Source organism: Pseudophryne corroboree, chromosome 3, assembly GCF_028390025.1.
Source record: "Pseudophryne corroboree isolate aPseCor3 chromosome 3, aPseCor3.hap2, whole genome shotgun sequence".
NCBI classification, from domain to species: domain Eukaryota; kingdom Metazoa; phylum Chordata; class Amphibia; order Anura; family Myobatrachidae; genus Pseudophryne; species Pseudophryne corroboree.
In genome coordinates, this window is record NC_086446.1 from 223,320,005 (window position 1) to 223,335,231 (window position 15,227).

General features: G+C 45.0%; 1 protein-coding gene across 1 annotated transcript in view; it reads left to right on the plus strand.

The window, feature by feature from the left end:
- The first annotated feature begins 2,252 nt into the window (after positions 1–2,252).
- Positions 2,253–15,227, plus strand: part of LOC135057631 (elastase-1-like) — a 32,271-nt gene continuing 19,296 nt past the window's right edge. Inside the window, exon 1 of the mRNA XM_063963454.1 lies at positions 2,253–2,375. Coding sequence (XP_063819524.1) covers positions 2,282–2,375 — 94 coding nt within the window. The 5' untranslated portion in view covers positions 2,253–2,281. The remainder of the gene's footprint in view (positions 2,376–15,227) is intronic.

The window sequence follows — 15,227 nt, forward strand, 5'->3', positions numbered from 1 at the left end:
TATCTATCTATCTATCTATCTATCTATCTATCTATCTATCTATCTATCTCTATTCATCTAACATTATTTTCATATAATATTTAGGTTAAATAGCCATACCTTACGTGAGATGTCATATCAGCAGATACAGTTGATAACTGACAATTCTCTACACAGAAGTGACCTTTCTATCAAAGCTGAGTGACATCACAAAGGCTGTTTATAAATTATGCAAGTCACATGACCATCATATAGAGGTGAAGGGCTGTTTTCTTGGCACAACTGAAGCCATAGTGTATGAGGACACATTTGTATTAACAGATAAAGTGGTCTATTTACTAAGCCTTGGAGAGAGATAAAGTAAACAGAGATAAAGTACCAGCCAATCAGCTCATATCTGCCATGTTACAGGCTGGATTTGAAAAATGACAGTTAAGAGCTGACTGGCTGGTACTTTATCTCTGTTTTGAGGTTATAAATGACATCCTACTTGCATTTCACTATTGCAGTCTATCTATCTATCTATCTATCTATCTATCTATCTATCTATCTATCTATCTATCTATCTATCTATCTATCTATCTATCTATCTATCTATCTATCTATCTAGGACGTGCGGCTAGTACCAGAGCCAGATTTACACACAATATATGAGCCCAATGGCTCATGTGGGCAGTATACACAGGTGCAGCAGTATCTACTGCTGGAAATTTGGTGAGTTTTGATCAGAGCTGTGTGGAAAGATAGGCAGGGGAGGCAATGTGTCACCTGCCATAGACTTTTTACTCAAGAGTTTTGAGTATAAAAATGATTAAATTAATACAAAGAAGGTATTTCTAATAAATTATTTGTATTTTACATACATTTTATATAGTCAAAACTCTGGTGTATACATTAGTATGATGGGAAAGGCTCTGCCTCATCTGCCTCACACGTCACTGCTATCTATCTATATTCATCAAACATTTTCACATAACATTTAGGTTAAAATAGGCATACCTTACATTGTGGAATGAAATGTCATATCAGCAGATACAGTTCATAACTGACAGTTCTTAACAGAGAAATGATCTTTCAGCCATAGCTGTGTGACATCATAAAGGATGTTTATGATGTAAGCAAGTCACATGGTCAGCATACTGAGGAGAAAAATCACATCCTGCATGCATTTTGCTATTGTTGCCTGTCTATTTATAATCTGTCTGTCTGTCTGTCTGTCTGTCTGTCTGTCTGTCGGTCTGTCGGTCTGTCTGTCTATCTTTATCCTCATTTCTTATATAGTATTCAAATTTGAATGTGTGTCTGTGCCACTTATTATTTTGAGACAGGAGTGAGCACAGTGCTTTGACTTACTAATACAATCTTAATAAATGATGCTGTGTTATTTGAATGAATATTAAATAGCAGTGGTTTTAATAAGTAACTGTCCATAGCAAGTGTATTCTGGCTCACATTCCTCTTAGTAAATGCTTAGAAACACTACACAGCAGTCTGAGCAAATTCGGATGTTGAGGTAGATGCACAGTAGATGCTCATATTCAGTTCTCTGTGATGTTTAGCTGCACAAATGACAGTGGAATGAGGTATCCCAGGGAGGCAATCACGAGACCGCTTGTTGGGATCCCGGCGGTCTCAATGTCAACGCCAGAATCCTGACAGGTGGTGAAATGCCACCGCCGTAATTCCTGGCAACACAGGCTTTTTTCCATCTGTGGGTGTCCACGACCCGCTGCCGGCATACTGGTGGCTAGGATCCCGGCTGCCGGTAATAGGTATGTATTCCATATCCCAATGTAGCCAATTTTGGTGGTTGAGAAGTGCTGCGGCCATCTTCTACAACTGAGTAGCCCCCAGGCCAGTCTCTCTAGAACGTGCAATGTATATACAGCGATAGCATTTTACAAATAATAGATAACCATAAGCACACTTTAGGAATCATTTCTGTTGTGTAAAGCTATAAAGGAACCGTATTTAAAATGAAGAGAGCTATATTTATTTTTCTGTACTGTTATGCCGTGATACCTCACATATAGTCCCAGCTGAGCCTGTTTTCTGTCAGCCAGTATAAAACTGCTGATATTAGTCCCGGTGGTCAGTTTATGAGAGAATGCTGGGCACATGTAGAACCATCCAGGCCCATGTGTTTTGATCAGTGTGCATTGTTATACAGTACGTTCATTTATCAGGACCCTGGTAACAGCAAAAGTTAGTGTTGTTTCCCCTGTGTAAAACTGATAATGTCACTGCCTCTGTGGTATAAATACCAACACTGCCCTCATTACAGCAGTTCAGACAACTGGAAATGTTTTTAAAAGGTCTTATCCTGCTTTTTGTGCTGTCAGTAGCACAGGCAACCTCACCCCAGCACATCATCCATCCCAAGTTTCTGCACCTGGGTAGGTAACTCTATTACCCTGTACATAATGTTTTATTTTTTGCTTTAGAGTTAAAATATATCATCAATTATTTTATTTCTTAATGTTTTCAGTTTTTATTTCTTTTCTCATGAATATGGCAGATTTTACATGTGTTATGGCATTGTGGCACATTGATACCTAGAGAGAAAATACATTGGTTTATTTTTTATATTGACTGCAGAATATATGTTAAAAAAAAACATGATTCTTTATACAGTTGTGTGTAGTTTACAGAGACTCAGAGCATTGGTGACAGAGGGTTCTAGCAAGAAGATCCCTCAGGGTTTACTGATGGGTAAACACACGCGTTTTTGCTACTGAGCCATCTGCTGAGTGCTGGATGTAGTATAATAGTGCTATTATTTTACATAATCATGCATCATTTCAGTGCAGAGGGCAATGTCCACATTATGAAATGAATTAATAATATATAATAAATATGTTTATTCCATCCAGAGGATAGTGTACAATTAGCACCAAAATGTCAGTTGTGCATTATGTGCATTCCCCTTTATACTTACTGTATGTAGATATTCAGAAGGCTGATCAAACTGTGAACAACATCACCTTGATAAATGGCTCACCTTTTACTATACACATAGACATGGAATATAGGGGGTCATTCCGAGTTGATCACTCGCTGGCTAGTTTTAGCAGCCGTGCAAACGCTATGCCGCCGCCCACTGGGGAGCGTATTTTAGCTTAGCAGAAGTGCAAACGCTTGTGCAGCCGAGCTCTTCAAAAACAGTTTGTGCAGTTTCAGAGTAGCTCTAAACCTACTCAGCGCTTGCGATCTCTTCAGCCTATTCGTGTCCGGATTTGACGTCATACACCCACCCAGCGAACGCCCAGCCATGCCTGCGTTTTTTCAAACACGCCTGCGTTTTTGCAAACACTCCCTGAAAACGGTCAGTTGACACCCAGAAATGCCCCCTTCCTGTCAATCTTCTTGCAACCTCCAGTGCGACTGAAAACTTCGCTAGAACCTGTGCACAACCACAACAGGCTTTGTACCCGTACGTCGCGCGTGTGCATTGCGCCGCATATGCATGCACAGAAATGCTGATTTTTAGCTTGATCGCTGCGCTGCGAACAATGGCAGCCAGCGATCAACTAGGAATGACCCCCATAGTAAACTTAGTAATGTAGAAACATAGAATGTGACGGCAGATAAGAACCACTTGGCCCATCTAGTCCGCCACTTTTTTTTAACCTTTAGGTAACCTCAACCCAATTTGAATAGAACTTATTAATGTAGATCTGTTTGAGATTGATTGTATATTAGTTGTACTTCCTAATGACATGGTGGCACCATGGCAGGGTAATGTTGCACCTACAGTATGTACGGAAGTGTTCTGTGATAAAAACAAGGTTGCTCCGTGGTGGCATTAATCAGAATATTAACTGAAAATATATTCTAATTTATTGAAATGCAGAGACATGAAAGTAAGCTGAATAATTATAATAATATCAGTCTGTTCTGCTTGTCCTATCATAAGCATATCCCAAATTGAGCATTAAACAAGCTAAACTGTTTGGTAAGATTTTGGTCTTCAACCCAGCCAAACGGTCTGTTCTAATTCAGGTTCTATGACATAATAATCTATCATACCAGAAATTCTCCCGTGTAGATCCCAATGTCAACAGAGTTTATAGACACCTAAGAAATTGCAGGAAAGAGAGTGAACAAAAATGAAAGGGAAGCAGATGCTCCTATAGTCTCCCTTATGCACAAGGGCTAATGGGTGCATGGTAGGTTTTTGTTTATTGTAAAAGCATAAATGTAGTAGCATGACACTACTGAAACAACAATAATACTACTACAATAAAACAAGTGCAATGTGTTGAAATAGATCATTTTGTGGACACAGACTTGGTTATGAACACCCACTCCCTTCCCAAGCACACACACACATCAACCACAACATAAAACTCAGCTATAAACAGTAGAATGTATGCAATGCCAGTTCCTCCCATCTTCTTGGCCACCTACAGAAGTTACTTACTGAAATATAGGCAGCATCTTATGTATGTATATATTTATCATATTCTTGCATGCACTTAGCTTAGTGCCGTACAAAGTGAGCCTCAGGATGATTGATCTTATTAAGCATTTTTCTTTGATGTTACCCACACTTGTATTGTCACCAGGGATGGACTGAGGGGCGAAATTGGCCCTGGCATGTGCATGCACACGCTTGGCTTCAACGCACGTGCACATGACAGGGGCACGCATGCCACGAAAGGTGGCGCGCAGACACTACAAGGGGGCGTACCATGATTAAGGGGTGTGTGGACTCACGGTACGCCCCCATTTCCATGGAGATGGATGAGTGGGGGGGGGGGGGGCGCGACACGGCACACGGGGTTTGATGCGCGTCAGGGAGGCGTGTACTCGCGGCACACCTCCATTTCCATGGAGACGGGAGGGTGTGCGGGCCAGTGGCCAGAGCAGACAGCGTGGCCTTCCCAGCTCTTTGTGTGACAGGACCGGCCCGCCAGCCCATGAGCCCTTCCAGCATTTGCCAGAAGTGCCAGATGGGCAGTCCGTTCCTGGTCGTCACGGGGGCGTACCATGATTAAGGGGTGTGTGGACTCACAGTACGCCCCCATTTCCATGGAGATGGATGAGTGGGGGGGGGCGCGACACGGCACACAGGGTTTGATGCGCGTCAGGGAGGCGTGTACTCGCGGCACACCTCCATTTCCATGGAGACGGGAGGGTGTGCGGGCCAGTGGCCAGAGCGGACAGCGTGGCCTTCCCAGCTCTTTATGTGACAGGACCGGCCCGCCAGCCCATGAGCCCTTCCAGCATTTGCCAGAAGTGCCAGATGGGCAGTCCGTTTCTGGTCGTCACCTTCCCATGAATAATGGAATATACATGCTGCTATACAGCTAAGCATATGGTTTAAATGGCCATTTCCACATCATCAAAGTTGGGGTTATCACTGAGATCACTGGTGACTTTCCAAAGTTTTGCCCACTTTAACTGCATAGTGAATTTCCATGTGGTATAATTCTCTGAACCCATCAGTTTGGCAAATCCAATGCACTGGGTCAAGGGGGGTAATTCAGATCTGATCGCAGCAGCAAATTTGTTAGCTAATGGACAAAACCATGTGCACTGCAGAGGGGGGGGGGGCAGATATAACATGTGCAGAGAAAGTTAGATTTGGGTGGGTTATTTTGTTTCTGTGCAGGGTTTCTGTGCTGCTTTATTTTTACACTGCAATTTAGATTTCAGTTTCAACACGCTCCACCGAAATCTAACTCTCTCTGCACATGTTATATCTGCACAGGTCATGCATGCACAGCAGCTGAGCCTTAACAGGGCACGCATGGGCGTTCGCAAGGTGGTTGACAGGATGAGGCCACTTGTGGGTGGTAACTGACCGTTTATTGGGAGTGTCCGGAAAAACACAGGCGTGCTCAAGCATTTCCAGGGAGTGTGTCTGACGTCAGCTCCGGCCCCGATCAGACTGTTCTGATCGCACTGTAGGAGTAAGTCCTGAGCTGCTCAGAGACTGCACACAGTGGATTTTTGCAGCTCGGCGTACACATGCGATCACACAATTGCACGGCGAATATACACTAGAGATGAGCGCCTGAAATTTTTCGGGTTTTGTGTTTTGGTTTTGGGTTCGGTTCCGCGGCCGTGTTTTGGGTTCGAACGCGTTTTGGCAAAACCTCACCGAATTTTTTTTGTCGGATTCGGGTGTGTTTTGGATTCGGGTGTTTTTTTCAAAAAACACTAAAAAACAGCTTAAATCATAGAATTTGGGGGTCATTTTGATCCCAAAGTATTATTAACCTCAAAAACCATAATTTACACTCATTTTCAGTCTATTCTGAATACCTCACACCTCACAATATTATTTTTAGTCCTAAAATTTGCACCGAGGTCGCTGTGTGAGTAAGATAAGCGACCCTAATGGCCGACACAAACACCGGGCCCATCTAGGAGTGGCACTGCAGTGTCACGCAGGATGTCCCTTCCAAAAAACCCTCCCCAAACAGCACATGACGCAAAGAAAAAAAGAGGCGCAATGAGGTAGCTGTGTGAGTAAGATTAGCGACCCTAGTGGCCGACACAAACACCGGGCCCATCTAGGAGTGGCACTGCAGTGTCACGCAGGATGGCCCTTCCAAAAAACCCTCCCCAAACAGCACATGACGCAAAGAAAAAAAGAGGCGCAATGAGGTAGCTGTGTGAGTAAGATTAGCGACCCTAGTGGCCGACACAAACACCGGGCCCATCTAGGAGTGGCACTGCAGTGTCACGCAGGATGTCCCTTCCAAAAAACCCTCCCCAAACAGCACATGACGCAAAGAAAAAAAGAGGCGCAATGAGGTAGCTGACTGTGTGAGTAAGATTAGCGACCCTAGTGGCCGACACAAACACCGGGCCCATCTAGGAGTGGCACTGCAGTGTCACGCAGGATGTCCCTTCCAAAAAACCCTCCCCAATCAGCACATGATGCAAAGAAAAAGAAAAGAAAAAAGAGGTGCAAGATGGAATTGTCCTTGGGCCCTCCCACCCACCCTTATGTTGTATAAACAAAACAGGACATGCACACTTTAACCAACCCATCATTTCAGTGACAGGGTCTGCCACACGACTGTGACTGATATGACGGGTTGGTTTGGACCCCCCCCAAAAAAGAAGCAATTAATCTCTCCTTGCACAAACTGGCTCTACAGAGGCAAGATGTCCACCTCATCTTCACCCTCCGATATATCACCGTGTACATCCCCCTCCTCACAGATTATCAATTCGTCCCCACTGGAATCCACCATCTCAGCTCCCTGTGTACTTTGTGGAGGCAATTGCTGCTGGTCAATGTCTCCGCGGAGGAATTGATTATAATTCATTTTAATGAACATCATCTTCTCCACATTTTCTGGATGTAACCTCGTACGCCGATTGCTGACAAGGTGAGCGGCGGCACTAAACACTCTTTCGGAGTACACACTTGTGGGAGGGCAACTTAGGTAGAATAAAGCCAGTTTGTGCAAGGGCCTCCAAATTGCCTCTTTTTCCTGCCAGTATAAGTACGGACTGTGTGACGTGCCTACTTGGATGCGGTCACTCATATAATCCTCCACCATTCTATCAATGTTGAGAGAATCATATGCAGTGACAGTAGACGACATGTCCGTAATCGTTGTCAGGTCCTTCAGTCCGGACCAGATGTCAGCATCAGCAGTCGCTCCAGACTGCCCTGCATCACCGCCAGCGGGTGGGCTCGGAATTCTGAGCCTTTTCCTCGCACCCCCAGTTGCGGGAGAATGTGAAGGAGGAGATGTTGACAGGTCGCGTTCCGCTTGACTTGACAATTTTGTCACCAGCAGGTCTTTCAACCCCAGCAGACTTGTGTCTGCCGGAAAGAGAGATCCAAGGTAGGCTTTAAATCTAGGATCGAGCACGGTGGCCAAAATGTAGTGCTCTGATTTCAACAGATTGACCACCCGTGAATCCTTGTTAAGCGAATTAAGGGCTGCATCCACAAGTCCCACATGCCTAGCGGAATCGCTCCCTTTTAGCTCCTTCTTCAATGCCTCCAGCTTCTTCTGCAAAAGCCTGATGAGGGGAATGACCTGACTCAGGCTGGCAGTGTCTGAACTGACTTCACGTGTGGCAAGTTCAAAGGGCAGCAGAACCTTGCACAACGTTGAAATCATTCTCCACTGCACTTGAGACAGGTGCATTCCACCTCCTATATCGTGCTCAATTGTATAGGCTTGAATGGCCTTTTGCTGCTCCTCCAACCTCTGAAGCATATAGAGGGTTGAATTCCACCTCGTTACCACTTCTTGCTTCAGATGATGGCAGGGCAGGTTCAGTAGTTTTTGGTGGTGCTCCAGTCTTCTGTACGTGGTGCCTGTACGCCGAAAGTGTCCCGCAATTTTTCTGGCCACCGACAGCATCTCTTGCACGCCCCTGTCGTTTTTTAAAAAATTCTGCACCACCAAATTCAAGGTATGTGCAAAACATGGGACGTGCTGGAATTTGCCCATATTTAATGCACACACAATATTGCTGGCGTTGTCCGATGCCACAAATCCACAGGAGAGTCCAATTGGGGTAAGCCATTCCGCGATGATCTTCCTCAGTTGCCGTAAGAGGTTTTCAGCTGTGTGCGTATTCTGGAAAGCGGTGATACAAAGCGTAGCCTGCCTAGGAAAGAGTTGGCGTTTGCGAGATGCTGCTACTGGTGCCGCCGCTGCTGTTCTTGCGGCGGGAGTCCATACATCTACCCAGTGGGCTGTCACAGTCATATAGTCCTGACCCTGCCCTGCTCCACTTGTCCACATGTCCGTGGTTAAGTGGACATTGGGTACAACTGCATTTTTTAGGACACTGGTGAGTCTTTTTCTGACGTCCGTGTACATTCTCGGTATCGCCTGCCTAGAGAAGTGGAACCTAGATGGTATTTGGTAACGGGGGCACACTGCCTCAATAAATTGTCTAGTTCCCTGTGAACTAACGGCGGATACCGGACGCACGTCTAACACCAACATAGTTGTCAAGGCCTCAGTTATCCGCTTTGCAGTAGGATGACTGCTGTGATATTTCATCTTCCTCGCAAAGGACTGTTGAACAGTCAATTGCTTACTGGAAGTAGTACAAGTGGGCTTACGACTTCCCCTCTGGGATGACCATCGACTCCCAGCGGCAACAACAGCAGCGCCAGCAGCAGTAGGCGTTACACGCAAGGATGCATCGGAGGAATCCCAGGCAGGAGAGGACTCGTCAGAATTGCCAGTGACATGGCCTGCAGGACTATTGGCATTCCTGGGGAAGGAGGAAATTGACACTGAGGGAATTGGTGGGGTGGTTTGCGTGAGCTTGGTTACAAGAGGAAGGGATTTACTGGTCAGTGGACTGCTTCCGCTGTCACCCAAAGTTTTTGAACTTGTCACTGACTTATTATGAATGCGCTGCAGGTGACGTATAAGGGAGGATGTTCCGAGGTGGTTAACGTCCTTACCCCTACTTATTACAGCTTGACAAAGGGAACACACGGCTTGACACCTGTTGTCCGCATTTCTGGTGAAATACCTCCACACCGAAGAGCTGATTTTTTTGGTATTTTCACCTGGCATGTCAACGGCCATATTCCTCCCACGGACAACAGGTGTCTCCCCGGGTGCCTGACTTAAACAAACCACCTCACCATCAGAATCCTCCTGGTCAATTTCCTCCCCAGCGCCAGCAACACCCATATCCTCCTCATCCTGGTGTACTTCAACACTGACATCTTCAATCTGACTATCAGGAACTGGACTGCGGGTGCTCCTTCCAGCACTTGCAGGGGGCGTGCAAATGGTGGAAGGCGCATGCTCTTCACGTCCAGTGTTGGGAAGGTCAGGCATCGCAACCGACACAATTGGACTCTCCTTGTGGATTTGGGATTTCGAAGAATGCACAGTTCTTTGCTGTGCTGCTTTTGCCAGCTTGAGTCTTTTCATTTTTCTAGCGAGAGGCTGAGTGCTTCCATCCTCATGTGAAGCTGAACCACTAGCCATGAACATAGGCCAGGGCCTCAGCCGTTCCTTGCCACTCCGTGTGGTAAATGGCATATTGGCAAGTTTACGCTTCTCCTCCGACAATTTTATTTTAGGTTTTGGAGTCCTTTTTTTTCTGATATTTGGTGTTTTGGATTTGACATGCTCTGTACTATGACATTGGGCATCGGCCTTGGCAGACGACGTTGCTGGCATTTCATCGTCTCGGCCATGACTAGTGGCAGCAGCTTCAGCACGAGGTGGAAGTGGATCTTGATCTTTCCCTAATTTTGGAACCTCAACATTTTTGTTCTCCATATTTTAATAGGCACAACTAAAAGGCACCTCAGGTAAACAATGGAGATGGATACTAGTATACAATTATGGACTGCCTGCCGACTGCAGACACAGAGGTAGCCACAGCCGTGAACTACCGTACTGTACTGTGTCTGCAGCTAATATAGACTGGTTGATAAAGAGAAGATGTCTATGTAACTATGTATGTATAAAGAAGAATGAAAAAAAATCCACGGTTAGGTGGTATACAATTATGGACGGACTGCCTGCCGAGTGCAGACACAGAGGTAGCCACAGCCGTGAACTACCGTACTGTACTGTGTCTGCAGCTAATATAGACTGGTTGATAAAGAGAAGATGTCTATGTAACTATGTATGTATAAAGAAGAATGAAAAAAAACCACGGTTAGGTGGTATACAATTATGGACGGACTGCCTGCCGAGTGCAGACACAGAGGTAGCCACAGCCGTGAACTACCGTACTGTACTGTGTCTGCAGCTAATATAGACTGGTTGATAAAGAGAAGATGTCTATGTAACTATGTATGTATAAAGAAGAATGAAAAAAATCCACGGTTAGGTGGTATTACAATTATGGACGGACTGCCTGCCGAGTGCAGAGACACAGAGGTAGCCACAGCCGTGAACTACCGTACTGTGTCTGCTGCGACTGGATGATAAATGATATAAAAAATATATATATATCACTACTGCAGCCGGACAGGTATATATTATATATTATATAATGACGGACCTGCTGGACACTGTCTGTCAGCAGAATGAGTTTTATTTTTATAGAATAAAAAAAAAACAAACACACAAGTGAAGTCACACGACGAGTGTTTAACTTTTTCAGGCAATCACAATATAAGTATACTACTAACTATACTGGTGGTCAGTGTGGTCAGGTCACTGGTCAGTCACACTGGCAGTGGCACTCCTGCAGCAAAAGTGTGCACTGTTTAATTTTAATATAATATGTACTCCTGGCTCCTGCTATAACCTATAACTGGCACTGCAGTAGTGCTCCCCAGTCTCCCCCACAATTATAAGCTGTGTGAGCTGAGCAGTCAGACAGATATATAATATATATAGATGATGCAGCACACTGGCCTGAGCCTGAGCAGTGCACACAGATATGGTATGTGACTGACTGAGTCACTGTGTGTATCGCTTTTTTCAGGCAGAGAACGGATATATTAAATAAACTGCACTGTGTGTCTGGTGGTCACTCACTATATAATATATTATGTACTCCTGGCTCCTGCTATAACCTATAACTGGCACTGCAGTAGTGCTCCCCAGTCTCCCCCACAATTATAAGCTGTGTGAGCTGAGCAGTCAGACAGATATATATAATATTATATATAGATAATAGATGATGCAGCACACTGGCCTGAGCCTGAGCAGTGCACACAGATATGGTATGTGACTGACTGAGTCACTGTGTGTATCGCTTTTTTCAGGCAGAGAACGGATATATTAAATAAACTGCACTGTGTGTCTGGTGGTCACTCACTATATAATATATTATGTACTCCTGGCTCCTGCTATAACCTATAACTGGCACTGCAGTAGTGCTCCCCAGTCTCCCCCACAATTATAAGCTGTGTGAGCTGAGCAGTCAGACAGATATATATAATATTATATATAGATAATAGATGATGCAGCACACTGGCCTGAGCCTGAGCAGTGCACACAGATATGGTATGTGACTGACTGAGTCACTGTGTGTATCGCTTTTTTCAGGCAGAGAACGGATATATTAAATAAACTGCACTGTGTGTCTGGTGGTCACTCACTATATAATATATTATGTACTCCTGGCTCCTGCTATAACCTATAACTGGCACTGCAGTAGTGCTCCCCAGTCTCCCCCACAATTATAAGCTGTGTGAGCTGAGCAGTCAGACAGATATATATAATATTATATATAGATAATAGATGATGCAGCACACTGGCCTGAGCCTGAGCAGTGCACACAGATATGGTATGTGACTGACTGAGTCACTGTGTGTATCGCTTTTTTCAGGCAGAGAACGGATATATTAAATAAACTGCACTGTGTGTCTGGTGGTCACTCACTATATAATATATTATGTACTCCTGGCTCCTGCTATAACCTATAACTGGCACTGCAGTAGTGCTCCCCAGTCTCCCCCACAATTATAAGCTGTGTGAGCTGAGCAGTCAGACAGATATATATAATATTATATATAGATAATAGATGATGCAGCACACTGGCCTGAGCCTGAGCAGTGCACACAGATATGGTATGTGACTGACTGAGTCACTGTGTGTATCGCTTTTTTCAGGCAGAGAACGGATATATTAAATAAACTGCACTGTGTGTCTGGTGGTCACTCACTATATAATATATTATGTACTCCTGGCTCCTGCTATAACCTATAACTGGCACTGCAGTAGTGCTCCCCAGTCTCCCCCACAATTATAAGCTGTGTGAGCTGAGCAGTCAGACAGATATATATAATATTATATATAGATAATAGATGATGCAGCACACTGGCCTGAGCCTGAGCAGTGCACACAGATATGGTATGTGACTGAGTCACTGTGTGCTGTGTATCGCTTTTTTCAGGCAGAGAACGGATTATAAAGTAAACTGCACTGTCCTCACTAGTAAACTCTCTCCACTCAGTCTCTACACTTCTACAGTAACAGTACTCCTCCTAGTCAGCTCCAGTAAATCTCTCTCAGTCTCTTATAATCTAAATGGAGAGGACGCCAGCCACGTCCTCTCCCTATCAATCTCAATGCACGTGTGAAAATGGCGGCGACGCGCGGCTCCTTATATAGAATCCGAGTCTCGCGATAGAATCCGAGCCTCGCGAGAATCCGACAGCGTCATGATGACGTTCGGGCGCGCTCGGGTTAACCGAGCAAGGCGGGAAGATCCGAGTCGCTCGGACCCGTGAAAAAAAACATGAAGTTCTGGCGGGTTCGGATTCAGAGAAACCGAACCCGCTCATCTCTAATATACACTCCCCCTGGAGGCGGTGACTGTCTGAATGCAGGACAGCAAAGTTAGCAGCCCAGCGATCAGGTCTGAATCACCCCCTATGTTGCGGATGTGCTGTGTGACTTTTAATGACATAAAAACATGTGCAGTAGCAAAACTTCATTCATCTCTGTAAACATCGGCATTCCAGATAAGTCCCAGTATGTGGTTTTGTTGGGACCCGGCCAGTGACATCACTAAGGGGCATACTTATTATACATATTTAGTATTTAGTGGGAAATCCCCCCAAAAACTGATGCTTACAAGGGGATACCAGCAAAATGTAAGTACTCCCTAAATGTATTACAGGGGTTCTGCAGCAGATATTGTGGCCTCTATATTGTGAAATTTACTAGGCTCCGGAATGCGGTAGCCTCTTTGGGCGACATATCCCATAATTTACCAGGAGAGAGATCCCCTGGTAATAGACACTCACACATGTGCTGTCGGATGACCACACTGCTGGATGACTGTGTATGCACAGTGGGACAACACAGAGAAAAAAAATAATCTCTAATGCGATCACTTTACTTTACACACCCCTGTCCCTGGATATACTGTATGGTGGGATGCAACAATCATCTCATTTTGCTTGCGATGAAATCCGCTATCCTCCGCATGCATATCAGCATTAACTAACACCGTATGCATGAAGAAAATCACAAGGGACAGCTCTTGCAGTAAGAGCTGTCCTTTGCGATGATAGGACTTTCTTGTTTATGACCCAGAGTCCTATCTGTGCATGCGTTGAGTAATGCACGTGTCATGGGGGGTGCTGGGAGGGATTCAATTGTATCCCTCTCAGAAGGGGCAGTGCGATAGAAGCCCATAGGCTTCTATTTGGCAACTCCATCTGAAGGTGACGTTGCCCATCGCATCCAAGCCCCGTAATCTATCGCATTCCGGGGCTTTGTGCATAGGCGGAATGCAGCCAATCCTCCGGAAACTGCATTTTCGAAAGTTTACCCGCATATTTTAGCTTCCTGCATCAGGCCCATGATGTTTAATACGTCCGGGTGGTATAGAATTTCTTTTTGCGGCGAATAGCAGTGATAAGAAATTTTAATTATTGCATCTAAATAATAATAAATGGGCCCCTAAGGCTCAAATGCCAGGTAAGCGTGGTGATGTGCACTAGAACTTGCCTCTGGGTTCTATGCCATCCTGCTGAGTGTTTTGGCATAATGACAATGGTGGTCATTCCGAGTTGATCGCTAGCTGCATTTGATCGCAGAGCAGTGATCAGGCAAAAAAACGGCAGTTCTGCGCATGCGTATGCAGTGCAATGCGCACGCGCGACGTACGGCCACAACGAACTATGCAGTTTTGCACAGGGTCTAGCGATGCATTTCAGTCGCACTGGTTTCCGCAGAGTGACTGACATGAAGTGGGCACTTCTGGGTGGCAACTGACCGTTTTCAGGGAGTGTTTAGAAAAACACAGGCGTGCCAGGGAAAATGCAGGCGTGGCTGGGCGGGTGTGTGACGTCAAATCCGGAACTGAATAGTCTGAAGTGATCGCAAGCGTTGAGTAGGTTTTGAGCTACTCTGAAACTACACAAACATTTTTTGCAGGAGCTCTGCGATACAACCGTTCGCACTTCTGCTAGGCTAAAATACACTCCCAGTGGGCGGCGTCATAGCGTTTGCACGGCTGCTAAAAACTGCTACGGAGCGATGAACTCGGAATGACACCCAATGTGCAGTAAGTGCCAACTGTTCTTTTTTTTTTTTTTTTGCTTTAAAATGCTTTAGACTATTGAACTGGGGTGAGGAAGAAGTACAATACCTCCAGCATTATCAGCAGATAAGCAAGAGCTAGTTGTAACCTATGATGAAATTTGGTAAGTTTACCAAGATAATTTTTCCCTTCACAGTTCAACTGAGTATCATCAGATTACAAAAAAGGCCTTTGTCCTGATGCTGCTACACAGTTACTACTTGCGTCATCACACCATTTACTTTTCTCCCAGAGATACATAACAGACATACAAAGATCTCCTAGGT